The sequence below is a fragment of the Notolepis coatsorum genome, assembly GCF_963971535.1.
Source record: "Notolepis coatsorum genome assembly, chromosome: 18".
Classification (NCBI taxonomy): domain Eukaryota; kingdom Metazoa; phylum Chordata; class Actinopteri; order Aulopiformes; family Paralepididae; genus Notolepis; species Notolepis coatsorum.
In genome coordinates, this window is record NC_140182.1 from 62,272,788 (window position 1) to 62,297,108 (window position 24,321).

A 24,321-nucleotide genomic window follows, 5' to 3' on the forward strand; every position below is an offset into this window, starting at 1 on the left:
ATGTCCGACGTCCCTGATGAGTCGTACAAATATGCTATCCTCCTCAAGCATCTCAAGGTGCCCAAAGGGCATAATATAGCGCTGGCATATTCCAACTCAAGTACCCCATACACCGCGGCTCTAGTAGCCCTCGACCAGCGTTATGGACGCATATGGGACTACGTGATACAAGAAATAAGGAATATTGACCGTCTCCCCCCAGCCACAGACAATCGATCATTGGATGACCTCTCTATCAAGATACAATCCCTGGTAGGGATGCTGGGGTCCCAAAAGGAAAAAGGTAGACACGCACTGTATGCTAACTCTAATGTAGAAAGGATATTAGAGAAGCTCCCTCCAGCCCGCCAAGAGCGCTTTAGGCGGCAGAGAGACCACCGTGATCCCGACGGTCCCGAGCCATCCCTCCTAGACCTGGCCGACTTCCTCGCGAGAGAAGTCAGCAGCCTACGACTGGATACGTTCGTGCGGAGTGGACCAAGCCCCAGAGATGGACCTCGGAGATCCAACGATAACCGCCGGCTGGTGACCGTCATGCACCAAGCCGAATCAGTACCGCGGAACAAGAACCACAACACCCCCTCGACGAAAGAGAAGTGGAAGATTGTATGCCAGTACTGCGAGAAAGAACATTGTCTGTCACAATGTGACACTTTCAAGAAGATGACCGCCGACGAGGTGAGTCAATGGATAAAAGCCAACCGCCGCTGTTACCGCTGTGCGCGCAGCCATATGGCAGCCGAGTGCCGCTTGAAGAAGAGGTGCAGCAGGTGTGACGGCGCCCACTTGGACGTCTTGCATGACAGCAACAGGAAGAAACTCGCACGCCCAAGCAGCACCAGAGTAAATGTCATGTATATCGACCCCGCCAGCAGCGGGAGCTCCCGAGTGCTCTTGAAAGTGGTCAGAGTGATATTAAGCTACGAGGACAAGGTCCTGGACACTTACGCCGTCCTTGACGATGGGTCAGAAAAGACTCTCCTCCTCGCATCCGCTGCAGCCCAGCTGGGTCTGCGGGGGAGCGAAGAAACGATGACAATTCGTACTATAAGAAGAGACCTGAAGACAATAAAGGGCGAAAACGTCTCCTTCACTATCGCAGCAAGCGGGCAGCCAGAGAGGCAGTATAGGATCACTAACGCTTTCACCAGCCAATACATAGGCTTGTCACGGTACACCTACCCCATCCCCAAGCTGATGGAAAAATACGTGCACCTACGTCAACTACCTATACCGCTCATCGACGGCGCCACCCCGACCCTGCTCATAGGATCCGACCACGCACACCTCATCGTCCCAACGGACCGGGTCCACATCGGGCCCAGAGGCTGTCCAGCAGCAGTCGAGACCCGCCTAGGATGGACACTACAAGGCCCCCTCTCCAGGTCTCCCAACCGACCAGCAGCCACTCGCTGCCTCCACTCCAGAATGACAGAAGAAGACACCACCCTCTTACAGCACGTCGAGAGGCTATGGACACTAGAGACAATGCCCTTTAAGAACGAAAAGAAACACATTCGTTCAAAGGAAGACACGTATGCCATAGCCCTCCTCGAGCAGAGGACAAAGAGAGTCGAGGTCAATGGAGTGATGAGATACGCAACTCCACTCTTGAGGCGAGAGGGTATGCCCACCTTCCACGCCTCAAAAGAAGCGACGGAGCGATATCTACTGAACACCGAGCGGCGTCTAGCCAAAGACCCCGCTCAAGCCACTGTGTACCGCGCTGAGATTGACAAGCTAATCACAGCGAGACACATAAAGAAAATTGACATTCGGGAGGCCGATCAGACGACCGAGTCATGGTACGTGCCCCACCACAAGGTCCACCACAACGGCAAGGATCGTATTGTGTTTAACTGAAGCTACCAGATCGGACTACAGAATCTGAATAAAGAACTCTTGCCCGGTCCAACACTCGGCCCCTCTCTACTAGGCGTGTTGCTACGTTTCCGCCAAAACAAGGTGGCCATCAGCGGCGACATCAAAGGGATGTTCCTGCAGGTGCGACTAGTGGAAGAGGACAAGCCCCTGCTGCGGTTCTTATGGAGAGAGAGGATCGGGGATGAGCAACCATCCATCTATCAATGGGAGGTCCTCCCTTTCGGAACCACATGCAGCCCATGCTGTGCTACGTTCGCACTGCAAAAACATGTCGCAGAGGACCCAGCAGCTGACGAGGAGGTCAGACAAAGTGTAGAGAGGAGTTTCTACGTGGACAACTGTCTACAAAGCGTCTCGACGCCAGAAGAGGCCGAGGCCCTCCTACTCAAGCTCCGCGCCTCCCTGATCAAAGGCGGCTTTGATCTCCGGCAGTGGGCCAGCAGCGACCCTCAAGTACTGCGCAGCCTCTCCCCAGAGAACAAGGCAGCAAGCAGCGAGACCTGGATGGCGACCATCCCAGGTGAAGCCCAAGAAATGACATTAGGACTAGTCTGGCGCTTCAAAACAGACTCGCTCCATTATAGACACACACCCCTGACCAAGGAGCAGGGAAGGTCGATTTCACTACCGACCACCCGACGGAGTGTATACAGAACACTCGCCAGTCAATATGACCCGTTGGGATGTATTCTACCTTACACCACCAGGGCAAAAATGATTGTGCGAGAGCTGTGGGACAAGGACCAGGGCTGGGACGACCCCATACCCGACCACCTTGCTTCCACATGGAGAGAGTAGGAAACAGAACTCAACTCGCTCCCAGGTGTCAACATACGCCGCAGCTACTTCCCACCCACAGTGCGGCTGGAGACGTGCCAGATGGACCTGCACGTCTTCAGCGACGCCTCCGAAGTAGCCTACGGTTCGGTGGCCTACTTGCGGGCCCGAGAGGAGGGAGGAGAAATACATACCGCCTTCATCCTGGCTCGTTCAAGGATAGCCCCCCGCAAGCAACAATCGATCCCGCGTCTAGAGCTCTGCGCAGCCCTAGTAGGAGCGCAACTCGCCACGTTAATCCAACGTGAACTCACCATCCCGGTGCAAAGAACAATCCTGTGTTCAGACTCCATGACCGTACTCACATAGATCCAGTCCGATTCATGTAGATACAAGGTCTTCGTGGGAGTCAGAATCACAGAGATCCAAGAGCTAACAGAATCAGCATGCTGGAGGTACGTGGACACAAAACAGAACCCAGCAGACGTCATCACACAGGGAATGTCCCTGGATGACCTCACACGTCACAATATCTACAGTGACGGTCCCGAGTTCCTCAAGCTCCCGGAAGAAGAGTGGCCTAGCCCCACCCCACGGGAGGCTAGTCAAGAGGAGGCAGAGATGAAGAAATCTATGTTCTGTGGGTTGACGCACACACCAGTCCCCACAGACCCCAACATAGACGACTGCCCCACCCTTGAGAGTGCGCAGTTAAGGACATTCCTGTGGCACCACCCTGAGGTCCCCTCCACTACTGACATTAATAGAGCTAATTACGAAGAAGCAGAACTCCTTCTGCTACAGCGAGCCCAAAGAGACTCGTTCCCCGACGAGCTAGACTGTCTGCAGGGATCAAAGCCAGTCCCGTCAGACAGCAGACTGCTCCACTTGGCCCCTGAGCGCGACGCCCATGATCTCATCAGAGTGGGTGGTCGTCTGAGAAGGGCCCCGGACTTAACGGATGACGTCAAGTTCCCTATAGTTCTCAACAGCCGACACAAGGTCACAGAGCTCATCATAAAGAAATACGACGAGGACGTGCACCACGCTGGGGCAGAGAGAGTCTTCGCTGAGATCAGACGTCGCTATTGGATACTGCAAGGAAGAGAAGCAGTACGACGCTTCCAGCGGACCTGTCTAGACTGTCGCAAGTGGCGAGCACAGCCCAGTATACCCAGGATGGCTGACCTACCTCCCTGTCGCCTCCGACTCGGCGACAAGCCCTTTCACTCCACCGGTATGGACTGCTTCGGCCCGCTGTAGGTGAAGAAAGGAAGAGGGACGGAGAAGAGGTGGGGTATTGTATTCAAATGCATGACCACCCGAGCGATACACATAGAACTCCTTCCAACCATGAGTACGGACTCATTCCTTATGGCCTTCCGGAGATTCACAGCGCGAAAAGGAAAACCGTCTATATTATTGTCTGATCACGGGACAAACTTCAAAGGCGGAGAAAGAGAGCTGAGAGAGAGCTTCCAAGCTATGGGCCCAGAACTTAAGACCCACCTCGCTCCCTCTCAGATTGATTTCCAGTTTAACCCCCCGAACGCCCCTCACTTCGGGGGAACCTGGGAACGAGAAGTACGTTCAATAAAGACAGCCCTGTACGCCGTGCTTGGGGCCCAGACCGTGGCGGAAGAAGTCCTCACGACAGTCCTCACAGAGATCGAGGGAGTATTGAACTCAAAGCCCCTCGGTTACGTCTCAAGTGATGTAGCAGATGTCGACCCAGTTACCCCCAACACTCTCTTGATGGCGCGGCTGGACCCCGCGCTCCCACAGACAGTGTACAGACCTGAGTAAGCGAACGGCCGAAGAATGTGGAGGTACAGTCAAGTATTGGCTGACAAGTTTTGGAACAGTTTCCTCCTCCACTATCTACCGTCTCTACAGACCCGCCAGAAATGGGTAAAAGAAAGAGAATTTGACGGAGGGCACAGTCGTCATGATCATAGACCAGTCACTACCCCGAGCTATGTGGCCGGCCGGCCGCGTAAGCAAAGTGATCACTGGTGCCGACGGAAAGGTCAGAGCGGCAGAAGTTCTCGTCCAGGGACGGACATACACCCGACCCGTGGCGAGGCTGATAGAGTTACCAAGGCTCCCTGACTCCCTTGATGACGACCATGACCCACTGACTTTGTGAATTGCCCTACTCCTCACAACGGACATTGAGTAGTGGACAAGACGGTTAATCTGTCTCTGCTTATCTAATTAGGTGCGGACTAATTAGGAGGCGGCTGTTACAAAGGGTCAGATTAAACCGAATATATATATTTATTACTTGAGATATATTGTATAATATTTGTATATCGTCTGATATCCCTTGTATATTCTTTGTATATATACACGGAATATCCCTTTACCTAGGTACAGGCCAGACCATAATATTCGTTCTCCTATTGGACAGCGACCCCTAGGCGCCAACGGCCATACCCCCAATGGCAAGTTCAAAGCCACCGCCAAGACATGTCTCAACATGTCCAGATTTGCGCAGTAATACGAGACAGAACTGAGGTTGGCACTAGATTTTTCACCTTACGTATAAATACGTCGCAGGTGGATACAGCAGTAGTCTTAGTCCAAAACGTTGAAGCCTTCACCACGATACAACGTGCTGTGAAGTGGGCCCCTTTGCCCCCTAAATAGAGCCTTGAGAACCGCGTGCGAATAGATAGCTAAAGTGTCAGAGTTTAACGCTGTATCGTCGAGTTCGACTTATTCTATTGTGAAGTAATAGTCTATTATTTATAGTGTATCGTGCGGCTACCGTTCTACAGTGACCAGCATTACCACAGGTTCGTCGTACTCTAGCTAGTGCACTTATCCAGGCTGGGCGGCCTAAACTCGTGCCGCCATCCGAGGAGTCCTAGACGAGAACCGTTGGATATGTACACCGGAGAACCTACACCGGCGAATGCAGAGCCTTTTCCGGCTGGATTATATTGCTTTGGTACTGTGGCTGCTGGAGCAGAGAACCGTCTACCCCACTGCTGTGTGGGATCTACCCTGTGAGGAGCATCATCGAGCCCACCTCTAGGACCACAGAGGCTGGCTAGCTTTCATCCATGCTGTCGTGCATACTGGAGTATAGCTGTTGCTTTGTCTACGGACCAAGGGATTACTGCACTGGCTCCTCCATCTGGAGCCTCGTTATTCAGTGTTGATCCAGACTTTGCTCCTGAACATTCCTCTCCCCTGCTGGCTTACAACCGGAGGGAACCCCTTAGTATCTCCAGCTGACTACGAGTGTGCCTTATGTAATTCTTATGCTACAGGTGGCGTCAGTTACACCCATCTTATTATGCTCATGGACTTACGCTCTTGACTTACTTAAGTGTTCTTCGCCTTACAAGCGCAATTCATAATTCTCAATCTGTAACCTATCGTTGCTGCTCTAATAATAAATACCTCTAAATAGAACTTTCTTTGTCAAGCCGTATTCTTGTGTGGGTGTTCACCAGATATACCGTGTACTGTATGGCCAGTAATTAAAGTACATAACAAAGTAGTGGTTTAATGATACCATACTCTCAATACAGTCAGGGAATTGTACCCCTCAGTTACACAGATGCTCCATTCAATTGCACTATATCTTGTCTTACTGTGCATAGTGAGATGGTTTCAGGCTGGGTTGTGAGGCCCAAGAACTGGACAGCTTCAGGAAGCAAAATGGACCTGTCAGCACCATCATCTAGGACTGCATGAGTAATGAGGGTCCTTTCCCCATTGTGGAGACATTGACAATTTTCAACATTACTTTATGGGAACGGTTGGGTTTGTCCATGTAAAGGATCTCTGAGGGGGAGGATGTAAGCATCACTGTGGCTGATTTGTTTACATTAACATCACGGAGAATGGTGGTCAGGTGAATCTCCTTACAAATGTTACATGGTCTCTTTAAGGTGCATTTGTCAGTTTTATGCATTCTCCCACATTTGTTGCATCAGCCTTTCTCTTTAATCCATTTCAGAAAGTCATTTTCAGAAAGTCTTTTGAATTCTATGCATGAACCAAGGAAATGGTCTCTGACATTACAGTGGGGGCAGTATGGTTTAGAAGGCTTTATAAGTACCCTCTCCGATGATGTTGACAAGTAGACAGAGGAGACCTGTCTGGAGGGCTGGCGTTCCTTTACAGCAGTCTTTCCTGCTTGTAGAGTTCAACAGCTCTCTCCGATATGCGTTTGGCTCTTGACTTTGACTGCAGCCAAGTAGAGAGGTCAAGGAGGTTTCAAATAAACGCTAGATTATCGATAGTATGTGTACTTATGCACGCTAGAGAAGCTAGCTGAAAAATCTATTCCCTCATTTCCTGATCAGCGCGCGCACACACACACACACACACACACACACACACACACACACACACACACACCTCTGTGAAAACAGATCCGATTATCCTAAGGTAAAATAGATTCCTTACCTCAGATCAGATGTTCTCCAAAAAGATTATTCCAATTCCTGATCGCCATTCCAAATATCGATCGCGTTTATTGATTCAGCGCTGGCCGCTGGGTACTGGAAATACAGATTCCATGCTGTTCTGAGGGTCAGGTCAAGTCAAGTCAAGTCAGTTTTATTTGTATAGCACATTTCCAGGCAGCGGCAGCTGACACCAAAGTGCTTCACAAGCAAGTTGATAAAAACAAAATAGTGTGAGGCAAGGTATAAGATTAAAAGAAAGAAAAAAAACATAGCAAAGCAAAGCAATGAAAGCAACAAAAACAAAACAATATGGTGCAAGATATAGGATTAAAAACACAATAAAGCAATGAAAGTAATAAAAACTGGTAGGACACAGTAAAACAAAGAGGATAGAAGGGCCAGGGGTCTAGTGGTGGTTAAGTAGGGGGGAAGGCCAAGGAGAACAGGTAGGTTTTCAAGAGTGATTTAAAAGCCTGTACGGTCTGGGCAGTCCGTACGCTGAGGGGGAGGCTGTTCCACAATCTAGGCGCTGCGGTGGAGAAAGCTCTGTCTCCCCTAGTCTTGAGCCTGGTTCTGGGTACCACCAATAGCATCTGGTCAGCTGATCTGAGGGATCGGTGGGGGGTGTGGCGGTGCAGGAGCTCGGACAGATAGGAGGGAGCCGTGCCATTTAATGATTTAAAAACATTTAGTGCCAATTTAAAATCGATCCTGAAGCTAACAGGCAGCCAGTGGAGCGAGGCCAAAACTGGGCTGATGTGTTCGTGTTTTCTTGTTTTGGTGAGGAGGCGCGCGGCTGCGTTATGCACCAGTTGTAGGCGGCGGAGGAGGGACTTGTCGATGCCCGTGTACAGAGCATTGCAGTAGTCGAGGCGGGTGGTGACAAAGGCATGTATCACCGTCTCTAGGTTACTTTGGGAGAGGTATGCCTTTGTCTTCGCCAGGAGTCTAAGGTGGTAAAAGCTGTTTTTAACTACGGCGCTGACCTGTTTATCGAATTTAAAATTGCTGTCGAAGATGACCCCGAGGTTCCTGACAGAGGTGGAGAGGTTTGGACCCAGGGGACCAAGTGCGTCAATGAGGGGGGGCGGGGGGGCACTATTAAAAACAATGACCTCGGTTTTCCCTTCGTTCAATGTCAGGGAGTTTTCGGACATCCAGCACTTGATTTATGCCAGGCAGTCAAGCAGTGGTTCTATTGACGTCTTCCCTTGGGTGGGCTTTAAGGGGAGGTAAACCTGCATGTCATCGGCGAAGCAGTGGAATGAGATATTGTGTTTTGCCAAGATCTGGCCTAGGGGGAGTATGTATAGGAGGAAGAGAGTGGGACCCAATATCGAGCCTTGGGGCACCCCGCAGGTGAGGGGGGCCACAGAGGAAGTGAGATCACCGAGTTGGACAGAGAAGACTTGGATCTCTCCGGATGGCTTGCCGGATAAGTAAAATGAGGAAACTGGCCTCCCCCCCCCCCCCCCCCCCCCATCAGTCTAATCCAATGGGGTGCAGTACAACAGTGAGAGACGATAGGGGGGTTATTTTTCCAATGGAGCTCAGAGAGAGGTTGCTGCACTAACGTGAGACTAGATTGATGAAATATAATAATTTATTATATTAACACTTTGATTGCCAAAAACGCCTTACCACGTCATTCCCCGCCATGCTCATTATGCCAAAGACACCGTACCACGTCATTGATATCAATATTTCAAAAATCTGTGATCGCAATCATATTTCTCCCCCGGAGACTTGAGATCTACTGTTGATCCCCTCTCAACTCCAACGGTTCAAGAGCGCCATCTGGTGGCCGATTGCCGGATCGCCCAAACCGGAAACAGGAAACGGAAGCTGGTGCTCATTCCAATTCGGTCCGATCACTCGCTAATAGTCCCCGGACTCGAGCTAGACTCAATGGATAGCAATCCGTTACCAATAACTCGATAAACAACATGATTTGGACGTATATACTATTATACAACCTGGAGATGGATCGCATATTTCTACATCCCATAATAGGAATATTTTTGCTCCACGCTCATCGCCCAACGGCCCGAGGAGACTGGGGTAAGATTCAGCGTTTTTTTTACCATGTTCGATATAAACTGCTCTAATGATCATATCACCCACACTAGATGAATCATCTAACGTTGGCCACGGAATTATAAACGACCCCCCCCCCATCCGGTCAACATCAGATGATAAGTAGTAACTTCTAGAAGCACGTCCATTTGACATTTTTTATCTCGCGCAGATCGCTATCAAACTGTATTTGATCATCAATATAATACATTTAGGGCTATAAATCACATTCTGGAGAAAGCTGCAGAAAACGATAAAAACATATTTATACTTTAGACGGTATTTTAGTATGAATATGTGAATGGAAAAGTATAACGTTCCTACGTCATGAACGATAGATAATTGACGTTGAATGGGCCATAGTAATGTCAATTTAGCAATACAAAAAAACTACAAACAAACGCTATATGTCGTTGCTGGCATTCAACGGTCGGCATGAACTAACGACATATAGCGTCGTTGGCACTCAAAGTGTTAATGTCGACTGAAGGCTTCTTGTCCTGCGAAAGCATGCAATTGGTCCACTGGTGGATACATCTTGATTTGTCTAGTGTGTTCATTAGACCGGTGAAATCCTCTTTCAGTGCCTCTGTGTTTTCTTAGGCAGTTAGCCTCTCCGGTATGCGCACCATTAGCGTTAGCCACGCTTCTAGGCCTCTTTGCTTTTGGAAAGAATGATACAAAAAAATTATATATATATATACCGTAATTCCTCTAATAGTAACCCCGGCTTGTATTTGTTTCAACTGTAGCGGGTACCAGGCTTGTATTAGGAGGAGGCCTGTATAAGAGGGAGGCCTATATTTCAAATTTTCAAACGGATCATAATGAATAAATCAACATTTTGTGTCAGTTTGAACCCAGTAAAATGTACTGGGTTCATTTATTGAAACCAAGTACTGTATGAAATAGTAAACAGTGCAATTACAGGTGGTCACTGGTCATTTCAACGTTTTCAAAGTGAAATCAAGTAACTAGCTCAGTATGCAGCTCAGTATATTAGTAACCCGGCTTGTATTAGGAGGCCGGCTTATAATTGCTTAGCTCAAGAGCGCACCCGGCCATTAATAGAGACCCGGCTTGTATTTGAGACCCGGTTACTATTAGAGGAATTACGGTATATCCCTTTTTTGTGCATTCGACTAAGAGGTTGGCAGTCGACTACGGCTCCTTTCGATCGATTAGTCAACTATTCGACTAGTCGAGGTCAGCCCTAATATATATATATATAATACAATATACGTATATATTCCATCATAGAGATAGTGTACACATGCAATGCATATATTGACTGTTTCTGCCACCTAGAGACTCCTAGAGACTCTGTAATCTTTCCACTAAGTGGCAGTAATGCTGGCAGTGTTCAAAAGACAAGTGACTCTCTCTCTTTTGCCTTTAATGGTGCAGTAGCTGTGGGAGACATAGAGGCGCATAGAGTGTGCACTTCTGGAAAGTCCTGTTGGTAAATGGTAAATGGCTGCTCTTTTATATAGCGCTTTTATCCAAAGCGCTTTACAATTTGTTACTCACATTTTACCCATTCACTCACACATTCACACACTGAAGGCGGAGGCAACCATGCAAGGTGCCAACCTGCTCATCGGGAGAAATTAGGGGTTAAGTGTCTTGCTCAAGGACACATCGACATGCTGCCCGGGAGGAGCGGGAATCGAACCGGGAACCTCCAGATTGCCAGACAACTGCTCTACCTCCTGAGCCACTGTCGCCCCATGTTCCTGTTCCTCATCATGACCCAACGCCATGTCAGTCAGGTGTCTTCTTCTTCTACAACATATGTAGGGGAAACTGACTGTTCGTGTATACCGCCACCTAGAGGCTCCGATTTATTCTCTAATGAGGTTACAGCTCCCTCTTTCGACTAGGTGTTCAGTAATGTGGGAAGGTCTGTGTTCCAAGTCCAACCACCACTGAATCTCAAACGAGGAAGAAGCAGTGCTGTCTTCTGGGTTCTGAACTCGCCTCTGATGGCATGGCAGCAGTGGGAACGCTTTGGCTATACTGTGTAGATAGGGAGCGCACAATCTAGCTTTAATCTCTTTGGTGGGAACACATTGGCTGTACAGTGTAGATAGGATGTGCCCCCTCTAGTTTTAATCTCCTGGGTTTCCGTATAACTTGTAAACAAGGTGGGTCATCAGCCATCTTGGCCACATCCTAAACTACAAATATCTAGCTAGCTTTTTGTACATTTTATCAGAAGAAATTACAAGTAAAGGTTTTCTTGTAAACAGCTTACTTTTGTTTATATTGACATTCCCACCTAAATAGACAGTTTTCTATTATTGTTCTATAGACTACAGGCTGAATAAATCCACTACCTCATATAACCTTTGCAAAGTACAATTAATTTCCTCCTTTGATTGACAATTAGATTGGGCAATTAGCTTATTAGATTTCAAGGAAGATCGTATAGACCATTCAATTTGAAACACATGCCTTTACATGTCTCCAGTGTGCTCTTTCTGTGTTCTAGGTCATGCCCGTGCTGATGGTGGAAGAACAAGTGATACAACATTTCCACCAATTCCACCAACTAGTGAAAAACTCCATTGGAATTTGGATACCATTGATGGCTAAGCATTTTCTGAACATAAATAAGATAAATTGTTGTACCGTGTCTCTCACATAAGATCAGCATCACAGTGCCAAGAGGCACTGCTGCGCTAATGTCCTGTCACAGCCTTGTCTTCTCCCCTCTTACACCCTCTAGACATGAACCTGGATCAGTTCTTAGGTCAACATACAATTTAGGTCATGGCAATGGCATGCCAAATTCACAGCAGAACAGACAAAACCAACAGTCTCACCTTTTAACGTTGTTGATGGAAATCAAATCCTGATTAGTAGGACTGCCCTCTCTTAGTTGATTAGTCAACTAAGATGTTTTAGTCAATGCGTCATTTGGTAATTGTTTTCTTTAATGATTTCTTAATGCTGAATGAGGAATCAGTAATTAGTTACAACTGGAAAACAATAAGCACTTCTTTGGCATTACAATAATATTCACAAATAGGTTTTGAACTTTAAAGTGCACACAGTCCTTCTGCAAGACCGCATTAATCTGTGAGAGGAAGATAATGTGGGAAGGGAATAATTTTTCAGATTTGTCAAGTAATTCAATGAATAAATTAGCCATCAAAATCCTATGACCATTAGTCAATGAAGTACTGTATTAGTCAAAGACAGCCCTACCGATCAGATCCATATCGGAAATGATCGGTATCGGTTTTAACTTTTTTAACAACACAACTTTTACACAACATGCTCATCTTATACATCAAACTCTTCAACTACTTCTCCTCTCACTCAAAATGTCAATGAGAGATGTGATGTATAGTTTTTGCTAAATGTATGTTTGTTTGGCACAACTCGCAATAAATGCTGTGGCTTTCGCATTTCTGAAGATGTTTGGGCAGACTATTGGCACGCATCATCAAACTGTATCGTCACTTACAGCATAACAACAAGCCTGTTAGTAGAGTCGTTCACTATGTCTTTGATTTGATTTGAAGTGTCTCCAGATATTAAACTTGCCGCTTAAGTTTTTTTTGTGTCGCCTGTTGCTTCTTTTCATAGTTTTGCGTCGTTTTGCTCCGGTTGATTCTTCCTGAGAAGGGCGCAGTGACTGTAAAGCGGAGGTTATGCAAGGAGGAACCAAGACGTCTTCCTTCAATACTTAAAATTGAATCTCCCACCTCAGGGAGAATCAACCGGAGATACACGCAACGTTTGTGCAGCAAAACGATGAAAAGCAACAGGCGACACCAAAAAAAAGAAAAAAAACCCAGTTGTCCCTTAACACATTCCCTGCCATTGGTTATATCCATCAATATAGCCAGTCTGCCACCACTCTAAGCCTATGGAGATGTTCACCTTCTTTGCAGGGCTATAACTTTTTAAATTGTATTGCTAAATTGACATTACTATGGCCCATTCAACATCGATTATCTATCGTTCAGGATGTAGGAACGTTATACTTTTTCATTCAAACATTCATACAAAAATACCTTCTAGAATATAAGTATGTTTTTATCGTTTTCTGCAGTAATTCCTAGAACGTGACTTATAGGCATAAACGCATATAGATTATCGATTGCCGTTTATTCCCGATACAAGCTATATTAACGAATTCAACTGTATATGATCCTATACGTTATGCGTCATCATGCGCGGAGGAAAGGGGGGGGGTCGTTTACAATTCCGTGATCGTCAGTAAATGCTTTATGTAGTATGGGTGATATATTGATCAGATCGGTTTGCAGTGAAATTAATGAACAATTGGGCTGAAAATGACGTTAGCGTCCTCTTACCGTGCATCAATGAGACTGGCGGTGAAAGATCCCAGGTATACGACGCCGATCGCCTAGGTCCATTTCCGGTTTGTATATCGCAATAAACGCCGAAATCATATCGATTATTAAGTTTATAAAGCGATCCATTATGTACATAGTGTCTGTCTGTCGGGAGCCTTGCGACAATATCTGACGGCCGGATGAATTTAATCGACGCACACCTCCCACTTCCTGTTGTTCCGAGTGTAACTCGCCCGACCATCCACCAGGCGGCGGTATTGAGCCGTCGTTGTATTGAGCCGTAGGGTCCAGCTGCAGCGCCGGAGGTGTATATATGAATTATGAATGCCATGGCGAAAAAATGAAATATTGATCTCAATATCGCTGTACAGCGTGGTCTGGCAGTCAAAGCATGGCGGGCAATAACGTGTTACAGCGTGAATGGCGGTGGATGTGTTAACGAGTCCATCGATAAAAAACTAAAATACATTAGTATTAGCCAAATTATGGCCACTGGCCAGTTACATGTAGAGCTCATCTAGAGCAGGGCTTGAGCCCAGTTTATTTTGAAGATTGTGTTACCCCAAGTAGGCTAATGACTGGGGCTGCTGGTCCAGCACTGTTGGAGTTATCTTCTTTTTAATTTTTTTTTATGTATCTTGTTTCAGTTGTTTGCACTTTACCTCACAGTTGTATAGGTACAATGTTGTTTACATTTTGTGAAGAAGAAGAAATGTGCCCTATGTAGTGGCCGTTTGTCAGGATTATCTCAGGGAGACTGTGATCCAAGCTGCCGTTTGAGACTAAATAAATATGGCACGTATAGCCTAATATAGCCTAACTTAAGTTGTCATATTTTGCACAGATAATGTTTACATTTAGAAAGCCTTGTTGAATGCATCCAGTGAAATGAACAGATCAATGCATATGTTTTATTATGTTAATTCCATGACAAGAGATATGTGATGAAACCCTGCATATATCGGTATCGGTTGATATCGGTATTGGAAATTAAGAGTTGGACAATATCGGTATATCGGATATCGGTAAAAAAGGCCAATATCGAACATCCCTAGTTTTAACCAATGTGTAGCACTGCCTCTCACCATGATGACAGTCTTGGAGGAGCTGTGTCTGTAGCGCAGGCTGTGGTAAGCCAGCAGGCCCAGGAGGGCGTAGAAGGCCAGGGTGGCCAGGTTACGAAGGTCCAATGGCGATTCCACCAGGGGGATGGTACCCATGGTCCAGTCACAACAGAGCTCCGAGGGGCTCAGGAGAAGCCACGCGTTCACGGGCAGCAGGTAGTTGAAAGTCAGCTGTCTGGCTGGAGAGGGGCTGACTGCTGCCGGGTTATCAAATCTAAAAAGGACAAAAGAATAAATCTGGCTTACAAAACAGTATGGTGGTGCAAAGACAGAGGAAGGGACACGTGGCTCCTGTATGAACAGGAATGTGGGGATTCTAAATATTAGTGGAGGCGCTTGGCCTTTAGGAGAGCACCATGTGAAAGGAAGCATTTAACATACCTCGGAGCTGCCATACATTACATTTGTGAGTCTGAACTCCACTCCGAAGACTTCCTTTTTGTATGTCACAGATACCGATCACAACGAAGATAGTGATAATACAGTATTGTTGTGTCTAGGTTGGTCTTTCTTGATTACACTAATTCTCTGATACAATCTGGAGACAGCCTTCGGATTAGAGTGAAAGGATTAGTACATCTAGGCTAATCTGTTGGAATTTTATCTTTGTGATCAAATGCCATCAAGTTGTATCTGTGTAGAACCCTGTATGGAGAATTCAAATAGAAATCTTGACTTTATAAAGTAATTTTTTTCCTCCAACGTTTAAATTTGGAATCCATCATTACTCAGGGATGTGATTGCGCCTTACGAAAAAAAACTGAAATTTTTTTAAACCATTCTTTATTCTTTGAAATAAACAAACACTCCATTTGAATGAATGAACACATTGTATTTGTATGAAATAAACAGAGAACTGAACTGTTCACAGGGAAGAGGAAGGTCTCTCTAACCTCCAGGTATCTCTCTCTCACCTCCAGGTATCTCTCTCTCTCTCTAACCTCCAGATATCCCCTTCTCTCTCTCTAACCTCCAGATATCCCGTTCTCTCTCTCTAACCTCCAGGTATCTCTCTCTCTCTAACCTCCAGGTATCTCTCTCTATAACCTCCAGGTATCTCTCTGTAACCTCCAGGTATCTCTCTCTAACCTCCAGGTATCTCTCTCTCTCTCTCTCTCTCTCTCTCTAACCTCCAGGTATCTCTCCCTCTCTAACCTCCAGGTATCTCTCTCTCTAACCTCCAGGTATCACTCTCTCTCTAACCTCCAGGTATCTCTCTCTCATTGTCTGCTGGTGTTATTTCAATTCTCATATTTTGTGGTGGATCTTGTATGCTTTCAGGTGTTTTGGGTGTTTAACATGCATTTGGAGTGCCTTCTTCCCACTTGAGCCATAGTTTATGGTGTCATTGCACAGGTTGCAAGTAACCTTGCCTGGTTGGTAAGTTTTACTAAAACATTCCAGTGTTAATGTGTTTCCGGCTTCTACCTCGACTGTCTCTTGTAGCCAGCTCCATTTGAAGAGTCAGTTTATCAGAGCGGAGCAGATTTTCAGAGTGAATTGATTAACTAGGGGCCTATGAAATCCGTAAATTTTTCGGATAAGAATTTTCCTGTTTTCGGATTTCTCTGTTTTTAATTTTCCCGTTTTTGGATTTCTCTGATTTTATATTTAACAAAAAAATAACTATACAAAATTATGTTTTTAATAACAGTACATCTGCAGTGTACAGTGCCAGTGTAGTTCAATGTTCAGTGCCAGTTAGGTTATGAGGTTTATTTTTTCCAATTCAGTTCAGTTCAATGCAGTTCAATTGCCAGTGCAGTGCAATAACTAAATAATAATTAAATAGTTAAATAATACAAAATAATAATTTGTTTAAAAGAAATCAGAAAAAAACTAAAATGTTATTTATTTCAAAGAGATGTCCTTTAAAGGTTCATGCTTCACCATTGTAATACATGATGGATAGGCCTTTGTGTTTTATCTGGCCATCCTCAGTAAATAGTAAATACTATCAAACTTGCACGTGCACACCCCCACACACACAGAAAGGGTGAATGGCTTATATGAACTATCCAGTTCATATATCAACTTATATCAACTACCCAGTTCGTTTTTATAGTGTAATGTTTGGTTACTTGAAGGAGAGAGAGAGACTTAGACTTAGTCAGTCTCTGAGTTGTCTCGGAATGGATTTGGTCGCTTTTTTCTGCGTCTCCATAGACCGTGCCACACCACCGTTTTAAAGTCTTAGTGAAGATTGATTTATATGAAAACCGATTTATGTATAATTTAGCTAGCTCGCCAACGTTACTGTGATTAAAGCAAACATTTTAAATATTTTTTTTTATATATATTTTGGTTTATTATACTTTTTTCTGGAGGGGCGGGGCGAGCCGCGCCGCCAAGGCAATGGTAGGGGAAACACTGATATAACGTAACGTTACACGTTAAAAAGTATTGGATGGTACACTGTAGTCAAGTAGACTGGCTAGCAGTGTATTCTCAAAACCGCTAGGTGGCAATGTGTATCAAGATAACGTGACCCAGCTAGATGTAACTATCCCGCAGCGGTGTATGCATAGTGTTCACCCTGGTTATCGATATCATCATAGCTCATTCGCATCCCCAACAAACAGTCCCGTTTTTCATGCCATCTCCCAGACGTCTCGAGGTTGTTGGTTTTGTTGTAACGTTAGCTAGCTAGCTATTCGAGATGTTATTTAGCCTAACTTACCTCAGGTTACACAGGGCAATTTTTAGAAAGTACTAGTACACAGACACACAGTGTGGTTATGAAGACAGCAGACACTACAGTGATGGAAAGCGAGCGGCACAAGCACGCACACACGCTGGTTGTCGCGTAAATAACGTTCTGATTAACAAACAAAGGCATTAGTTATGGCATTCACGTTACCTAGATTGATCAATAGTAATATATGCTAGGGATGGGCATTTTAAAGAAAAATCCAGATCGATTGATCGCATGCTATTCACGATTGATCGTGTATTACTAGAAAAGGGGAAAAAAACATTAAAAAAAAATATATATATGAGATTTATTTTTTAAAACTTTTTTTTGTTCATTCACGTATGTTTAAGGAAACCAACAAACAGTTATAATCTTACACATACATGTGAAAAGATATGTAAAAAAAACAAAAAAATTCATGAAAATTTATAATTTCGATATTTTTTATTTTATTTTTTTTATCTACTTTTTCTCCCCATTTTCTATTCTTCTCCCATCCCAATTTCGTATTATCCAATTCTACCCTCCACTGTCTCAAACGTTGTTAGACCATGCCTCCCACTGGTCGGCTGCAATGTGGACGAAGCCTTGCATCACGTGTCCCCTCCGGTACACGGCAGCCGTCGCATCTTTTCACCTGCACAGCGCGATCTCTCAGTGGCGAGGAGTAACGCGTGGGAGGCTCACGCTGCCCCCGATACTTCCTGATTCTGCTGTACAGGCGGCGTCTATACTTTCCACAAGCAAGTTGTCCTTCCGCGTTGCTCTGATTGGCCACTGACCTACGCTAGTTTTTTGCCCCCACACCGGTATGAGCGTGTATATAATAATAATGCGCACGCTGAAATGGGTATCGTAGAACATGACATATTAGCATGACATATGATTTATTAATACCTACGCGCATCAATATACTACTAACTATCAACTAACTCTCTACCGCCCGTGCATCAATATACGCCGCGCTACCGCCCGTGCATCAATATACGCCGTGCATCAATATCACTAACTATCAACTAACTCTAACTAACGCCTAACTCGCTACCGCCGTGCATCGCTATACTAACTAAGATGGACGATCACTGCTATTCAGCCAAGCCAAAGCAGAGGTACATTTTAGTACATAGTTATAACAGCTAAGGAGTGTTGTTAATGCATTTTATTCTAAAACCTGGTGTGCTGTAGGCTACATGATTGATTGATTGATTGATTGATTGATTGATGCTATTCAGCCAAGCCAAAGCAGAGGTACATTTTAGTACATTGTTATAACAGCTAAGGGGTGTTGTTAATGCATTTTATTCTAAAACATGGTGATGAAAACAATACAATACGTTATTTCAATTGAAAAAATTTAACTAAGAGTGATTTGAACTTGTGACCATAGGCTCCACAGCCAGCTGAGAAATGAGTTGAGCTACGCGGGCCGATGTTAAAGCTGAGTGACTAATCCATGATTTACACTTGTGCCAATTGCGTGCGTTTGTCCCTAATCTTTAGTATTGGCATTAATAAATCAGATGTCATGCTAATATGTCATGTTCTACGATACCCATTTCAGCGTGCGTGTGTGCGAGGCTCGCTCTCGCATTATTATTATTTCTACGAGGCTCACTCTCGAATTATTATTATTTCTACGCTGCTCATTATTATTATTTCTACGCTCATCAAAACTAGCGTAGGCAGGGGCGGTCAGTGGCCAATCAGAGCAACGCGGACGGACAACTTGCTTGTGGAAAGTATAGACGCGTACAGGCGCACATACCGACCTGTAGGAGTCGCTGTCCACAACGTCCGATCCCCACCCACCGGCTTTCCCACCCCCTAATACTACCAATTGTATTAGTATGAACGACCAGCCAAGCCGGAAGCAACGCCGAGAGCTGGGCTCGAACCCAGCATCTCCTGCGTTAGTGGCGAGCGCCTTGCCACTTAGCCGCCCCCTTTTCTCATAGCTACGATTAATCGATTACTCACGCCCATGCCTAATATATGCCATAGCTGCATTTCTGTGTAAATGTAAACGCATTCATATGTACATTTGTCATACATGGAAAGCGAGCGGCGCGAGCGAGCACACACACACACACACTGGTTGTCGCGTAAATAACATTCTGATTAACAAACGCATTCGTCACGTTACCTAGATTTATCAATAGCAATAGTAATATATGTTTCTTTAGACTAGAATAAGTCAAATGAACTTACTGTCTCTGAAAAGTTGCCGCAGGTTAGTGTTGTTTACTCTTGTGTTGAGCTAGAGAGCAATGGCCGCCTTTCAGAAACAAAAAAAGCAAATAACTGCTTCCTATTGGTGCCGAGCACAGCAGAGGCGGGGAAAAAGCAAATAGCCGCTTCTCATTGGTGCTGAGCACAGCAGAGGCGGGTGAAAGCGCTGTAAGCTTCGCAACAGCCTCGCCTTCTGGTTGGTTGCATTTGGCTGATTTCTAAAAAGCCGGTTCCGCGGCTCAATATTGACCAAATGTTTTTATTGCTTTTCTGCATGATCCACGTGAGTCACTATTTTAGGTCAGAAAAACCGGAATTCCGTTTTAAACCGGAGAAATCACATCCCTGATTACTAAAGTATCATATCCAAATATTTTCCAATATCCAGATTTCTGTTCAGAATGTGTGTTCTTATGACCCGTATTTAATTAATGGTTATGCCACACAACCACCTATTGAGTACTATTCGCACAAAGTGTCCTGTTATTGAACTTGAAACGCCCCCATATTTGCTGACGTCAAATGACACCTCAGAGGAATCCGTACCCACACTGTTTCAAGTTTCAAGTTTCTTTAATAGTTGTCATACAGAAGTACAGAATACTTTCATACAAAATGCTTCTTACTGTTACGCTCCAGAGACTGTGCTAGACAAGATAGTATCAAATAACATAGTATAGCATGTAATTTAGAAGTAGAAAATGAGGTCACAGTGTTCAGTATAGACATATGTACAATGTTCGATGCAGAATAGACGTAACTGAGTTACCATATAATATACAATACTATGCAGTGTACTAATGTACAGTACTATATAGTGCAAAGCAGAAATGGGATGAGGTACAATTTAGGTACAATTTACAGTAAGGTGTACGAGTTGTAGTGCAATCCTTCATCAATAAATATAAAGTGTGGGGAGTGGGTGCTACAGTGTGTTTGTTTAAAGTGAGTGTGTGCTATAAAGTGTGTGGAGTGGGTGCTACAGTGTGTTTGTTTAAAGTGAGTGTGTGCGTGTGGATGTGTGTGCTATGTGCATTTGATGGTTGTTGTTGTGTAGTGTTCATTGTTCGTTTAGCAGCCTGATGGCCTGGGGATAGAAGCTTCTTCTGAGTCTTTCTGTGCTCGCCTTGAGACTCCGGTATCGCTTGCCTGACCGCAGCAGTTCAAAGAGGCAGTTGTTCGGGTGACTGGAGTCTTTAATGATTCTCTTAGCCTTGCCCCTGCAACGCTTGTTGTAAATGTTCTGGAGGGTGGGGAGCCCCCCTCCAATTGTGCGTTCGGCTGAACGTGTCACTCTTTGTAGTCTGCTTCGGTCTTGTGCAGTGCTATTCCCAAACCAGGAGGTGATGTTGCAGTCAGGATGCTCTCTATTGTACATGAGTAAAAGTTCTTAAGGATCTTCTGACTGACTTGGAACTTCCTTAGGCGCCTGAGGAAGTAGAGGCGTTGTCGTGCCTTCTTCACAACACTGTCAATGTGTGTGGTCCATGTCAAGTCCTCGGATATGTAGGCTCCGAGGTACTTAAAGCTGTTGACTCTCTCAACCGGTGCCCCGTCGATGCTGAGGGGGCTGTAGTCCTTGACCCCCGACCTCCTGAAGTCCACAATCATCTCCTTTGTTTTGCTGACGTTCAGGGAGAGGCTGTTTTCCTGGCACCATCCCGCCAGGACCTTGACCTCTTCCAGGTAGGCCCTCTCGTCGTTGGCAGAGATCAGGCCCACCACCACTGTGTCGTCAGCAAATTTGATGATTGTATTGCTACTCCGCTGAGCCACACAGTCGTGTGTGTACAGGGAGTAGAGGAGGGGACTCAGAACACAGCCCTGGGGGGCCCCTATGTTGAGGGTGATGGATGAGGAAGTGCAGTTGCCTGCTCTCACCACCTGGGGTCTGCCCGTCAGGAAGTCCAAGACCCACTGGCAGAGGTCATAGTTCAAGCCCAGGTCCCTGAGCTTGGCTATGAGTATGGAGGGGACTATGGTATTGAATGCCAAGCTGTAGTCGATGAATAGCATTCTCACATAGTTCCCCTGCCTCTTGTCCAGGTGTGATGCTGCTGTGTGCAGTACATGGGCTATGGCGTCCTCCGTGGACCTGTTGGGGCGGTATGCAAATTGCAGGGGGTCCATGTTGATGGGGAGGGAGGGGCAGATGTAGCCCTTTACTAGCTTCTCAAAGCACTTCATGGCTATGGAGGTGAGAGCTACAGGGCGGTAGTCGTTGAGGCAAGCAGGCTTGGATTTTTTGGGTACAGGGATAATAGTGGACTTCTTCAGGCAGGTGGGGATGACAGCCTGTTCTAAGGACAGGTTAAATATGTCAGTGAATACCGGGGCCAGTTGGTCGGCAGACTTTTAGGACGCGGCCGGGGATGCCGTCCGGACCTGCTGCCTTCCTGATATTCACTTTTTTAAAGGTCCGCCTCACCTCATGCTCTGTTACCCTGAACACTGAGTCTCCATCAGCAGCAGACCCCCCCCCCCCCCCCCATTGCCGTGGCTTGTGGGCTGGTGTTGTTATTACCAGCATCAAACCTCGCATAGAAGGTATTGAGGTAATTTGCTAAGGAGATGTCACTGTTCAGTTTGAGGGAGGCGCCTTTGTAGTCTGTCATCGTTTTGAGCCCCTGCCACATAGCTCTAGAGTCAGCCTGTTCAAACTGGAGTTCAATTTTATCCCTGTAGAGCCGTTTGGCCTCTGTCACTGTCCTCCTTACGTTGTATCGCGCCACCTTGTGGTCATTCATGTTGCCTGCCACTAGGCCGTCGTTGTATGCTTTGGTGCGCGCTCTCAGAGCTTCACGGACGGATTTGTCTACCCAGGGTTTTTGATTTGGGTAAACTCTCATTGTGGTAGTGGGGATTGTTTCTTCCACCAAAGTACGAACATAGTCCAGCACTGTCTCCGTGTAGACATTAATGTTATCTGTGTCGCGGAACACGCTCCAGTCTGTGCAGTCAAACGCAGCCTGGAGCGTCTCCTCTGACGTCAAATCCCATTTCTGCACCTCTCGCGAGACTACAGGAGTGCTTTTGATTCTCTGTTTGTACTTTGGTGAAAGGAAAATGGCCGCGTAATCCGACTTACCAAAGCCACTAGCAGAATGAGCCTTGTAGCCTTGTAGCCACCCACTGATTTACATTTGTATTTATTTATTATTATTATAACAAATTGCTGTAACAATCTTGCAAGATAAATATAAAGACCTGGGTAGATTAACTATTACACCATCTGAAACAAGTTTTTCATTGAGAAATTAATAGTCAAAGTAAAAAACCTAACCTTCTTACTGTCTTTTTACTACTATGTACTCTACTACTAGGCTACTATACTCATACTACTACTTATCATGCTAATATGTCTATACTACTATGCACTCGGAGTGTAACACTCAAGATTGTTACTATTTGACGGACAATGCCAAAAAATAAAGTATAATAATAAATCAGTGTGTCCCTATTTACAAATAGTTTTTGACGTGGATTTGCAAGGGATTACACATCCGGGGCCATCCACGTATATATACGTGTTAACCCTTAGGAGTCGAAAGTCCTGTTTGCATCCGTGGGTGGAGAACAAAAGGATTTAGAATTTCTCCCAAATGGTCAGAAAGTACCCCTTTTCAGAAATCGGTAAAAATAGAAAAATGACATTTTCGAGTGCTTTGAGATGTTATATATGTCTCCTTACTTGCTAAACTTAATACGACTTGTAAATTGGTTTAATTCTTGCTAGATGGTATGATTGTAATTATCTCTGTTTGCCAGAGAACTACAGCGCGTCAAGAAACGCACATATACGCACACACACAAGAGCGGTGTGTGCGCTGTGAAAAGGTGTTAGACCCCACAGAGGCGTGAGACTGAGAGGTATCAGAGCCTACCCCCCCCCCATCCAAATTCTAAACAACAGATTGGCTTTTCATAATATGTATGAATTATCTCTTGCAATAATATCCACGGGACTCGACTTTTTGCAGTCGTTGTGTTTGTGTGTGTCACGAACACACACGCCAACTTTCTCCTGCGTGCAGACATTCACGGACATTTTCTCACATATAGAAAAAAAAAAAAAGCTTACATACTTTTCCGGACAGATCATCTGAGGCCCTGTTTAGAGGGAAACGCTAGCAGGTGAATCCGCAAAAATATTTCGGATGTGCCTTTCGTTTATACGGAAACGGCGTTTTTGCGGGGTGAAACCGCAAAAAAGTGAGACTACCTTCCAGGGTGGAATTCCTAGAAACGATAAACCTTTGCGCTATCATCTAAACTGTCAAACCGCATAAAACGATGACGAAAGGGTTGTCAAGGCTCTCGTCGCGCGTACTGCTTACATCACAGGCATGCGCCAGTAGCCTAGAAGCGTAAACAAAGCATGTCTGATTCTATCCATGGCGATCACCTGAAGGCTACATTGGCAGTACTTTTAAATACACAATAATCTGTCCCGGCGGATCGTGACTGGACCCACTGTCTGCGAGTGTCTCTGCTTTGGTCCAATCACATTCCCCACCCACAGTCTGCGAATCAGAGGCAGAGTAGGGCGGGTCTTCACAGCACGTCATGTGACATATGCGCCAATCGTGTGACAGCGGGGCTCAGTCGTCTCGAGTTGTTACAGCCTCGTCTGCACGCAAAATTAAAAGTGAGACCGTAAGACGACTTTTGCGGTTTCTGTTCAGACTCTCTCCGTCTAAACGTAGCCTGAGCTCCTCTCCAGTTGAACCAAATAATCCTCTGCCATTCTTGTAACATGTCATCTGTTCTCT

The 24,321-nt window shown here is 45.6% G+C and overlaps 1 protein-coding gene across 2 annotated transcripts in view; it reads right to left on the reverse strand.

Moving 5' to 3' along the window:
* tmtc3 (transmembrane O-mannosyltransferase targeting cadherins 3) overlaps window positions 1–24,321 on the reverse strand; it is a 241,361-nt gene that overhangs the window by 104,853 nt on the left and 112,187 nt on the right. For both annotated transcript variants that reach the window (XM_084334576.1, XM_084334577.1), the window contains exon 7: window positions 14,587–14,839. In XM_084334576.1, the coding sequence (XP_084190702.1) occupies window positions 14,587–14,839 (253 nt within the window). The remainder of the gene's footprint in view (window positions 1–14,586; window positions 14,840–24,321) is intronic.